Below are 12,432 nucleotides of genomic sequence, written 5' to 3'. Positions count from 1 at the left end.
AGTGAGACCGCACCTGGAGTACTGTGTGCGGTTTTGGTCTCCAAATTTGAGGAAGGATATTCTTGCTATTGAGGGCGTGCAGCGTAGGTTCACTAGGTTAATTCCAGGAATGGCGGGACTGTCGTATGTTGAAAGACTGGAGCGACTAGGCTTGTATACACTGGAATTTAGGAGGATGAGAGGGGATCTTATTGAAAAGTATAAGATTATTAAGGGGTTGGACACGTTAGAGGCAGGAAACATGTTCCCAATGTTGGGGGAGTCCAGAACAAGGGGCCACAGTTTAAGAATAAGGGGTAGGCCATTTAGAACGGAGATGAGGAAAAACTTTTTCAGTCAGAGTTGTGAATCTGTGGAATTCTCAGCCTCAGAAGGCAGTGGAGGCCAATTCTCTGAATGCATTCAAGAGAGAGCTGGATAGAGCTCTTAAGGGTAGCGGAGTCAGGGGGTATGGGGAGAAGGCAGGAACGGGGTACTGATTGAGAATCATCAGCCATGATCACATTGAATGGCGGTGCTGGCTCGAAGGGCCAAATGGCGGCCTCCTGCACCTATTGTCTATTGAGCCCACAATGATCCAGTGTTTGCTGTGGAAGAGGAGATAACGAGGTGGCATCATGTTTGGCACAAACATTGTGGGCCGAAGGGCCTGTTTGTGTGCTGTTACTGTTCCATGTTCTAAATTGTTTCCCAATTTGCGTGGGGCAGGAGTTACACCGAAACAAAACTCTTGAGAACGGAGGAGAAAGTTGACTTAATCAATAAATTAATTTATTTCATTTAAATATGACAATCGTACAAAATATGAACATGTACACGACAGGGTTTCTGCTCCACATTGGCAGGATTAGTGTGAGTTATGACAACAGGAGCAGGAGGAGGCCATTCGGCCCTTCAAGCCAGCACCCGCCATTCAATGTGATCATGGCTGATCATTCTCAATCAGTACCCCGTTCCTGCCTTCTCCCCATACCCCCTGACTCCGCTATCCTTAAGAGCTCTATCCAGCTCTCTCTTGAATGCATTCAGAGAATTGGCCTCCACTGCCTTCTGAGGCAAATAATTCAACAGATTCACAACTCTGACTGAAAAAGTTTTTCCTCGTCTCCGTTCTAAATGTCCTACCCCTTATTCTTAAACTGTGTGGCCCCTGGTTCTGGACTCCCCCAACATTGGGAACATGTTTCCTGCCTCTAACGTGTCCAACCCCTTAATAATCTTATACGTTTCAATAAGATCCCCTCTCATCCTTCTAAATTCCAGTGTATACAAGCCTAGTCGCTCAAGTCTTTCAACATACGACAGTCCCGCCATTCCGGGAATTAACCTAGTAAATCTACGCCCTCAATATCAAGAATATCCTTCCACAAATGTGGAGACCAAAACTGCACACAGTACTCCAGGTGCGGTCTCACTAGGGCCCGGTACAACCAGTTTTATTGTTGCACAGAACGAAGGCAAAATAACACTTACAGCTCTCACGGCACACAGTGCTCATCAAAAAGATTCCCCTGCACAAGTCCCACAGAACGAACACTGAGCCTGAAATACAGCAGACACCAAGGGCTGATGTGCAGACTGAAGATTCTGGCATGAGGCATTTTGCCGGCTGGACAGGTGTGAGCTCGGTGGCGCAGCGGTAAAGTTGCTGCCTCACAGCGCCAGAGACCCAGGTTCGATCCTGACTACGGGTTCTTCCCGTGACCTGCTTGAGGTTTTTTCCCTGGGTGCTCTGGTTTCCTCCCACGCTCCAAAGACGTACAAGTTTGTAGACTAAATGGCTTCAGTAAAAACTGTAAATTGTCCCTGGTGTGTGTAGGATAGTGTCAGCGTGTAATGTAGGTTAATTGACTGGGTAAGTGTAACAATTGTCCCTAGTGGGTGTAGGATAGTGTTAATGTGCGGGGATCGCTGGGCGGCACGGACCCGGTGGGCCGAAGGGCCTGTTTCCACGCTGTATTCCTAAACTAAACTATGAACTGTCGCCTATCCACAATCTCCAGGGATGTGTAGGAAGGATCCACAGACACTGGTTTAAACCGAAAGTAGACACACAAAGAGCTGTAGTAACTCAGCGGGTCAGGCAGCATCTCTAGAGAGAAGGAATGGGTGACGTTTCTGGTCGAGACCCTTCTTCAGACTGGTTAGAGATGCTGCCTTACCTGCTGAGTTACTCCAGCACTTATTTTGTAAACCAGCATCTGCAGTTCCTTGGGTCTACGAACCACTTTGGTTGCTCTTGGAACTTTGCTTTGCACTAATATTGTTTTTTAAATTTATTAATTTTGTGTATTGCAACCTCTGAGGACTGTGTTTACAGTCTGAAGAAGGGTCCCGACCCGAAATGTCACCTATCCATGCTCTCCAGAGATGCTGCCTGACCCCGCTGAGTTACTCCAGCACTCTGTCAAACGTCACCTATCCATGTTCTCCACAGATGCTGCCTGACCCGCTGAGTTACTCCAGCACTCTGTCAAACGTCACCTATCCGTGTTCTCCACAGATGCTGCCTGACCCGCTGAGTTACTCCAGCACTCTGTCAAACGTCACCTATCCGTGTTCTCCACAGATGCTGCCTGACCCGCTGAGTTACTCCAGCACTCTGTGAAACGTCACCTATCCATGTTCTCCACAGATGCTGCCTGACCTATTTTTCTATTTTCAGACCTGTTGTGCTGCTGCAAGTAAGAATTTCACAGTTCCGTTTTTGGTGCAGATGACAATTAAACGCTCTTAAATACACGCGGGCGTACAGGGAGGTGCAGCGGGTAGAGCTGCTTCCTCACAGCGCCAGAGACCCGGGTTCGATCCTGACATAGAAATATAGACAATAGGTGCAGGAGGAGGCCATTCGGCCCTTCGAGCCAGCACCGCCATTCATTGTGATCACGGCTGATCGTCCACAATCAGTAACCCGTGCCTGCCTTCTCCCCATATACCTCAATTCCACTAGCCCCTAGAGCTCTATCTAACTCTCTCTTAAATCCATCCTTAGTTGGCCTCCACTGCCCTCTGTGGCAGAGAATCCCACAAATTCACAACTCTGGGTGGAAAAAGTAACTTCTCACCTCAGTTTTAAATGGCCTCCCCTTTATTCTTAGACTGTGTGTGTGGCCCCTGGTTCTGGACTCCCCCAAACATTGGGAACATTTTTCCTGCATCTAGCTTGTCCAGTCCTTTTATAATTTTATATGTTTCTATAAGATCCCCTCTATAAGATCCATCTTATATGTTTCTATAAGATCCCCTCTCATCCTTCTAAACTCCAGTTTTCGAGCCAGCACCGCCATTCGATGTGATCATGGCTGATCATTCTCAATCAGTACCCCGTTCCTGCCTTCTCCCCATACCCCCTGACTCTGCTATCCTTACGAGCTCTATCTAGCTCTCTCTTGAATGCATTCAGAGAATTGTCCTCCACTGCCTTCTGAGGCAGAGAATTCCACAGATTCACAACTCTCTGGGTGAAAAAGTTCCCTCTCACCTCAGTTTTAAATGGCCTCCCCTTTATTCTTCGACTGTGTGTGGCCCCTGGCTCTGGACTCCCCCAACAATTGTCCCCTTGTGTGCAGGGAGTGCATGAGGAAGTGGGATAACACGGAACTAATGGTGAACGCGCGATCGATGGTCGTCGCGGACCACGTGCCAGTTTCCACGCTACATGTACTCAAGATATAGCTCTTAGGGCTAGCGGAATCAAGGGATATGGGGAGAACGCAGGAACGGGGTACTGATTGTGGATGATCAGCCACGAACATATTGAACGGCGGTACTGGCTCGAGGGGCCGAATGGCCTACTCCTCCTGCACCTATTTTCTCTGTTTCTACATCTCTAAAACAAAGAACGTCTGAAGAAGGGTCTCGACCTGAAACGTCACCCATTCCTTCTCTCCCGAGATGCTGCCTGACCCACTGAGTTACTCCAGCATTCTGTGTCTACCAAGCGACTATTTCTTTGCTAGCATTTATTCACAAAATGCTGGAGTAACTCAGCAGGTCAGGCAGCATCTCGGGAGAGAAGGAATGGGTGACGTTTCGGGTCGAGACCCTTCCTCAGACTGATGTCAGGGGGGCGGGACAAAGGAAGGATATAGGTGGAGACAGGAAGATAGAGGGAGATCTGGGAAGGAGGAGGGGAAGAGAGGGACAGAGGAACTATCTAAAGTTGGAGAAGTCGATGTTCATACCACTGGGCTGCAAGTTGCCCAGGCGAAATATGAGGTGCTGTTCCTCCAATTTGCGCTGGGCCTCACTATGGCACTGGAGGAGGCCCATGACAGAAAGGTCAGACTGGGAATGGGAGGGGGAGTTGAAGTGCTCAGCCACCGGGAGATCAGTTTGGTCAACGCGGACCGAGCGCAGGTGTTCAGCGAAGCGATCGCCGAGCCTGCGCTTGGTTTCGCCGATGTAAATAAGTTGACATCTAGAGCAGCGGATGCAATAGATGAGGTTGGAGGAGGTGCAGGTGAACCTTTGTCTCACCTGGGTGCTAGCCACAGACTCAGATCTACAATGGCATATTACAATCGCTCCACACTCTTAAATCTCTATCCCGACAGCAACATTTCTCACGTTAACTATGATATCCTTGATCGGACTTTGCTGGCTTAACCTTGCACTAAACGCTATTCCCTTATCATGTATCTGTATACTGTAAATGGCTCGATTGTAATCATGTAATGTCTTCCTGCTGACTGGGTAGCGCGCAACAAAAGCTTTTCACTGTACCTCGGTACACGTGACAATGAACTAAACTGATAACGATAAGTTCTGCTTTGGCGAATCCCCCTGGGCCTTGTTGGCTTTTTGAAGAAGGGTCCTGATCTGAAACGTCACCTATCCGTGTTCTCCACAGATGCTGCCTGACCCGCTGAGTTACTCCAGCGCTCTGTGAAACGTCACCTATCCGCGTTCTCCACAGATGCTGCCTGACCCGCTGAGTTACTCCAGCACTCTGTGAAACGTCACCTATCCATGTTCTCCACAGATGCTGCCCGACCCGCTGAGTTACTCCAGCACTCTGAAACGTCACCTATCCGTGTTCTCCACAGATGCTGCCTGACCCGCTGAGTTACTCCAGCGCTCTGTGAAACGTCACCTATCCGCGTTCTCCACAGATGCTGCCCGACCCGCTGAGTTACTCCAGCACTCTGTGAAACGTCACCTATCCGCGTTCTCCACAGATGCTGCCCGACCCGCTGAGTTACTCCAGCACTCTGTGAAACGTCACCTATCCGTGTTCTCCACAGATGCTGCCCGACCCGCTGAGTTACTCCAGCACTCTGTGAAACGTCACCTATCTATGTTCTCCACAGCTACCTTCTCTAAAGCTAAAATCAGATTCCCTCCAGATTCGGGGACAGTTTCTTCCTGGCTGTTATCAGGCAACTGAACCGTCCTCTCACCAACTAGAGAGCGGTCCTGACCTCCCATCTGCCTCATTGGAGACAATAGACAATAGGTGCAGGAGTAGGCCATTCAGCCCTTCGAGCCAGCACCGCCATTCAATGCGATCATGGCTGATCACTCTCAATCAGTACCCCGTTCCTGCCTTCTCCCCATACCCCCTCACTCCGCTATCCTTAAGAGATCTATCCAGCTCTCTCTTGAAAGCATCCAACGAACTGGCCTCCACTGCCTTCTGAGGCAGAGAATTCCACACCTTCACCACTCTCGGACTATATTCAATCGGACTTTACCTCGCACTAAACGTAATAACCATTACCCTGTATCTGTTCACTGTGGACGGCTCGATTGTAATCATGCGTTGTCTTTCCGCTGACTGGTTAGCGCGCAACACAAAAGCTTTTCACTGTACCTCGGTACACCTGACAATAATAAATTAAACTAAAGGTAGCCACTTGCTTTTCCTTTGTATAATTCTAACCGTGCTCTCCAATCCTCTTCTCTCCCTAAGACACAGTTGCTTTGAGTTGTGATCAAGGACTGCACGTTTGGACAGGTACGTGGATAGGAAAGGTTTAAAGGGATATTGTCCAAATGTGTGAAAGTCCTGGATCGAGTGGGTGTGGAGAGGATATTTCCTTTAGTGGGAGAGTCTAGGTTGTAGGGAGTGGATGAGAAAGTGGGGTAACATCGAGCTAGTGTGTGAACGGGCGATCAATGGTCGACGTGGACTCGGTGGATCGAAAGGGGTTATGGGGAGAAGGCAGGAGAATGGGGTTATGACGGAGAGATAGGTCAGCCATGGTTGAACGGCGGAGTAGACCTGATGGGCCGAATGGCCTCGTTCTGCTCCTAGAAGCTATGAACCAACTTGCAGAAGCCAATTAACTTACAAACTCCGCGCGTCCTTGGAGCGCGGGAGGAAACCGGAGCGCCCGGAGGAAACAGGTCACGGGGAGAACGTGCAAACTCCACACTCCCACAGACAGCGCCCGCGGTCGGGGATCGAACCCGGGTCTCCGGCGCCGCGAGGCAGCGGCTCGACCCGTGCCGCTGTAAGAAGGGTGATCGTGGCAGAGCAGACACGATGGGCCGAATGGCCTAATTCCGCTGCTGCCTCCAATCGTTGTCCGACGTGCCAGCGGGCTGGCTCACCTTGTCGTGCGGGCGAGGGCATGCAGTCTCACTCTGCCTACGGAGGCTCGGCGTGGTGGGGCGCTGCCGAGAGAGGGCCGCGCCCGTCTGCGGTTGGGATTTCCAGCGCCCCCTCCAGCTGGGGTAGACTCAGCATCGGCGGGGAGACTCGGGGTATTTCAGTTTCAGCTCCTGCTTGAACTGGCGGAAGAGGACTCGGTTTCTTCGGTTCTCCTCGTCCTTCTGAGGGTGGAACTCCTCCGGGACCTTGAAGCCCTTGTGGACGAGGAAGCCATCGTCCAGCACGGCGAAGGAGAAGCCAGCTACGTGCAGCTCACAGGCCTGGCGACAGAGGCAAGGCTTAGAGACACAGAAACAGAGAACACAGGCGCACGAGTCGGCCATTCGGCCCTTCGATGCCAGCACCGCCATAAAAGTAACATTAGCAAATTTGCGGATGACACAAAGCTGGGTGGTAGTGTGGACTGTGAGGTGGAAGATGCTATGATGATGCAGGGTGACTTGGACAGGTTGTGTGAGATGGCAGATGCAGTTTAATGTGGATAAGTGTGAGGTTACTTTGGTGGTAAGAACAGGAAGGCAGAGTATTATCTGAATGGTGTCAAGTTAGAAAAGGGGACGTACAACGAGATCTGGGTGTCCTAGTGCATCAGTCACTGAAAGGAAGCATGCAGGTACAGCAGGCAGTGAAGAAAGCCAATGGAATGTTGGCCTTCATAACAAGAGGAGTTGAGTATAGGAGCAAAGAGGTCCTTCTGCAGTTGTACAGGGCCCTAGTGAGACTGCACCTGGAGTACTGTGTGCAGTTTTGGTCTCCAAATTTGAGGAAGGGCATTCTTGCTATTGAGGGCGTGCAGCGTAGGTTTACTAGGTTAATTCCCGGAATGGCGGGACTGTCGTATGTTGAAAGACTGGAGCGACTAGGCTTGTATACACTGGAATTTAGAAGGACGAGAGGGGATCTTATCGAAACGTATAAGATTATTAAGGGGTTGGACACGTTAGAGGCAGGAAACATGTTCCCAATGTTGGGGGAGTCCAGAACCAGGGGCCACAGTTTAAGAATAAGGGGTAGGCCATTTAGAACGGAGAAGAGGAAAAACCTTTTCACTCAGAGAGTTGTACATCTGTGGAATTCTCTGAAGAAGGGTCTCGACCCGAAACGTCACCCATTCCTTCTCTCCCGAGATGCTGCCCGACCTGCTGAGTTACTCCAGCATTTTGTGAATAATGTGGAATTCTCTGCCTCAGAAGGATGGATGATCAGCCAAGATCGTGTTGAATGGAGGTGCAGGCTGGAGGGGCTGAATAGAAACATAGAAAATAGGTGCAGGAGGAGGCCATTCGGCCCTTACGAGCCAGCACCGCCATTCACTGTGATCATGGTTGATCATCCACAATCAGTAACCCGTGCCTGCCTTCTCCCCATATCCTTTGATTCCACTAGCCCCTAGAGCTCTATCTAACTCTCTCTTAAATCCATCCAGTGATTTAGCCTCCACTGCCCTCTGTGGCAGAGAATTCCACAAATTCACAACTCTCTGGGTAAAAAAGTTCCTTCTCACCTCAGTTTTAAACGGCCTCCCCTTTATTCTTAGACTGTGGCCCCTGGTTCTGGACTCCCCCAACATTGGGAACATTTTTCCTGCATCTAGCTTGTCCAGTCCTTATATAATTTTATACGTCTCTATAAGATCCCCTCTCATCCTTCTAAACTCCAGTGAATACAAGTCTAGTCTTTTCAATCTTTCCTCATACGACAGTCCCGCCATCCCAGGGATCAATCTCGTGAACCTACGCTGCACTGCCTCAATTACAAGGATGTCCTTCCTCAAATTAGGAGACCAAAACTGTACACACTACTCCAGATGTGGTCTCACCAGGGCCCTGTCCAACTGCAGAAGAACCTCTTTACTCCTATACTGAAATCCTCTCGTTATGAAGGCCAACATGCCATTAGCTTTCTTCACTGCTTGCTGTACCTGCACGCCAACTTTCAGTGACTGGTGTACAAGGACACCCAGGTCTCGCTGCACCTCCCCCTTACCTAACCTAACACCATTGAGATAATAATCTGCCTCCTTGTTTTTGCCGCCAAAGTGGATAACCTCACATTTATATACATTATACTGCCATGCATCTGCCCACTCACTCAACCTGTCCCAACGACTCAACTTTAAGAATAAGGGGTCGGCCATTTAGGACTGAGATGAGGAAAAACATTTCCACCCAGAGTTGTGAATCTGTGGAATTCTCTGCCACGGAAGGCAGTGGAGGCCAATTCACTGGATGTTTTCAAGAGAGAAAGTTAGATTTAGCTCTCAGGGGTAAAGGAATCAAGGGGTGTGGGGCGAAAGCAGGAACGGGGTACTGATTGTGGATGATTCGTGTTGAATGGCGGTGCTGGCTGGAGGGGCTGAATGGCCTCCTCCTGCACCTATTATCTATTATCTATTGCCTAAAGCAGGCACAGGTTACTGATTGTGGATGATCAGCCAGGATCGCAATGAATGGCGGTGCAGGCTTAGAAACATAGAAAATAGGTGCAGGAGTAGGCCATTCGGCCCTTCGAGCCTGCACCGCCATTCAATATGATCATGGCTGATCATCCAACTCAGTATCCCATAACTGCCTTCCCTCCATACCCCCTGATCCCTTTAGCCACAAGGGCCACATCTAACTCCCTCTTAAATATAGCCAATGAACTGGCCTCAACTACCTTCTGTGGTAGAGAATTCCACAGATTCACCACTCTCTGTGTGAAAAAAAACGTTCTCATCTCGGTCCTAAAAGACTTCCCCCTTATCCTTAAACTGTGTGACCCCTTGTTCTGGACTTCCCCAACATCGGGAACAATCTTCCCGCATCCAGCCTGTCCAACCCCTTAAGAATTTTGTACGTTTCTATAAGATCCCCCCTCAATCTTCTAAATTCCAGCGAGTACAAGCCGAGTCTATCCAGTCTTTCTTCATATGAAAGTCCTGCCATCCCAGGGATCAATCTGGTGAACCTTCTCTGTACTCCCTCTATGGCAAGAATGTCTTTCCTCAGATTAGGAGACCAAAACTGTACGCAATACTCCAGGTGCGGTCTCACCAAGGCCCTGTACAACTGCAGCAGAACCTCCCTGCTCCTATACTCAAATCCCCTCGCTATGAATGCCAACATACAAGTCGCTTGAGGGGCTGAATGGCCTCCTCCTGCACCTATTGTTGTATGTTGCGTTGTATGTATGTATATGTTTTCTCTGTGCGTTGGGCGCAAGGTTCGCCGGGCTCACCTGGCTGATGCGGTTGAAGCCGTACTGCTCGAACCGTTCATCGTAGGGTGGCACGGAGCTGGGGCCTACGTAGAAGGGCTCCCAGGGGTCGGTCCAGCCCAGGGTGTAGGCGACCCTCAGCTCGGGCCCGGCGCCCAGCCCCATCCAGCGGCTGTAGTTGGTGGGTGCCTGGCAGCGCGGGCACAGCTCGCCGTAGAAGGGCCGCGCATCGCCCGCCCGGTACAGCCGCAGCAGCTCGGCCTTGCCGGTCGGCGCCGGCCGTCCCCTCCGCACCTCGAAGGCCGGCAGGACGTAGACGGTGGGGCCCGACTCGGGCAGCATCCGCAGCAGCCTGCGGTGGAGGCCGCCGCTGGGCAGCATGTCCACGTCCACCGTCAGCGCCGCCTGGCCGGCCGGCAGGGCCCGGCGGGCCGCGTTCCGCAGCAGGTTGCCCGGGTAGGACGCGTTGGCCAGGCCGTAGTTGGCGTAGCGGCCCCTCAGGCGGTAGACGGGCTGCAGGGCCCGCCGGCATTGGGGCCGCGGCTCCGGCTCGGAGTCCGCGGCCCCCTGCCCGCCCCCGGCGCCCGGCCGCCGTTGGCCGGCGGGACGGGCAAGGGGGGCGAGACGCCGACCGGGGTGACCAGGGTGACCGTGACCCGCTCCCGTAGGCCCGGGCAGTGCAGCACCAGGAGCTGCAGGGCCTGCAGGGCCTCGGGCAGGTCGTGGCGGGTGGCGAAGAGGGCCAGCGAGATTGGGCCTTGCCAGCGGCGAGCCAGGCCCGGCAGGTGGTGGAGGTTGTTGGCCGAGGCGTGGGTGGCCAGGCCCAGGCTGAGGCCTACTGGGCCTACAAGGCCTACTGGGCCTACAAGGCCTAGTGGGCCTACAGGGCCTACTGGGTCTACTGGGCCTACTGGGTCTACAGGGCCTACTGGGCCTAGGCCAGGCCCGAAGCCTGGGCCTCGCCTGGAGGCCTGGCCCGTCACGTCCGGGTACAGCCGGTAGCGCCCGCTGGCCTCGGTCCTCCGCCCGACCGCAGCCCCCGCTCCAGCGCCAGGCGGGCGGCCTCCGCCTCCACGCGAGCCCCAGGCTCCGGGCCCGGCCTAGGCCCGGGCAGCAGCCCGAGGTACAGCAGCTGCAGCCCGGCCACCAGCAGCAGCCCGCACACCGCGGCCCGGAACGGCGAGCAGCGCCGGAACGGCGGCCGCATCCTGCAGCGCGCTGCAACCTGCTGCATTGCTGCTGCTGCAATGGTGCTGCTGCTGCTGCTGCTGCCTCCCCCCCCCCTCCAGCAATGCAGCGCCGCCCCCCTCCTGCAACCCCCCCTCCGTGCATTGCAACCCCCCCCGCTAATGCAACTCTCCTCTAATGCAACTCCCCCTCCATTGTAACCCCCCCTCATCATTGCACCCCCCTCATCATTGCCCCCCTCATCATTGCACCCCCCCCTCTTCATTGCACCCCCCCCTCATCATTGCACCCCCCCCTCATCATTGCACCCCCCCTCATCATTGCACCCCCCTTCATCATTGCACCCCCCCTTCATCATTGCACCCCCCTCATCATTGCATCCCCCCTTCATCATTGCACCCCCCCTCATCATTGCACCCCCCCCTCATCATTGCACCCCCCCTTTCATTGCAAACCCCCGCTAATGCAACTCTCCTCTAATGCAAACCCCCCTCTTTATTGCACCCCCACTCATCATTGCACCCCCCCTCATCATTGCACCCCCCCCCCTCATCATTGCACCCCTCCTCATCATTGCACCCCCCCTCATCATTGCACCTCCCTCATCATTGCACCCCCCCTCATCATTGCACCCCCCCTCATCATTGCAGCCCCCCCTTCAATGCAGCCCCCCACTTCATTGCAACCCCCCCCCCATATCATTGCAACTCCCCTCTAATGCAAGTCTCCTTCATTGCAGCCCCCCCTCTCTTCATTGCAAAACCCCCCTCTATTGCAACCCCCCCCCCCCCCCCCCCCCCGCTAATGCAACTCAGTGGTACAGACATTGTGGGCCGAATGGCCTGCCCCTGTGCTGTTTGCAAAACGTTCGATGCTTTGAAAAGGTGTGTAGGAAAAAAACTGCAGATGCTGGTTAAATGTAGGAATGAACTGCAGATGCAGGTTTCCACTGGAGAAAGTCACAACATGCTGGAGTAACTCAGTGGTACAGACACTGTGGGCCGAATGGCTTGCCCCTGTTTGCAAACCGTTCAATGCAGCACTCAAAATGCTGGAGTAACTCAGTGGTACAGACACTGTGGGCCGAATGGCCTGCTCCTGTTTGCAAACCGTTCAAACATGTAGGAAGGAACTGCAGGTGCTGGTTTCCACTGGAGAAAGACACAACATGCTGGAGTAACTCAATGGTATAGTATGGACCGAATGGCCTGTTCCTGTGCAGTTTCCAGACCGTTTGATGCTTTGAAAAGGTGTGTAGGAAAAAAAACCTGCATATGCTGGTTAAATGTAGGAAGGAACTGCAAATGCAGGTTTCCACTGGAGAAAGTCACAACATGCTGGTGCAACTCAGTGGTACAGACACTGTGGGCCGAATGGCCTGCCCCTGTGCTGTTTGCAAAACGTCCATTGCAACACACAAAATG

The 12,432-nt window shown here is 52.7% G+C and overlaps 1 protein-coding gene across 1 annotated transcript; it reads right to left on the bottom strand.

The window, feature by feature from the left end:
* Positions 1 to 4,009: 4,009 nt before the first annotated feature.
* LOC144609257 (beta-1,4-glucuronyltransferase 1-like) lies at positions 4,010 to 11,053 on the bottom strand. The gene is given in 4 exon segments (XM_078427685.1): positions 4,010 to 6,882; positions 9,842 to 10,363; positions 10,405 to 10,835; positions 10,838 to 11,053. Coding segments are annotated over 4 exon segments (1,335 nt in total). The 5' UTR covers positions 11,028 to 11,053; the 3' UTR covers positions 4,010 to 6,690.
* Between the last annotated feature and the right edge of the window lie 1,379 nt (positions 11,054 to 12,432).

Source organism: Rhinoraja longicauda, chromosome 34 (genome assembly GCF_053455715.1).
Source record: "Rhinoraja longicauda isolate Sanriku21f chromosome 34, sRhiLon1.1, whole genome shotgun sequence".
NCBI classification, from domain to species: domain Eukaryota; kingdom Metazoa; phylum Chordata; class Chondrichthyes; order Rajiformes; family Arhynchobatidae; genus Rhinoraja; species Rhinoraja longicauda.
This window is presented reverse-complemented; position numbering and strand designations above follow the sequence as displayed.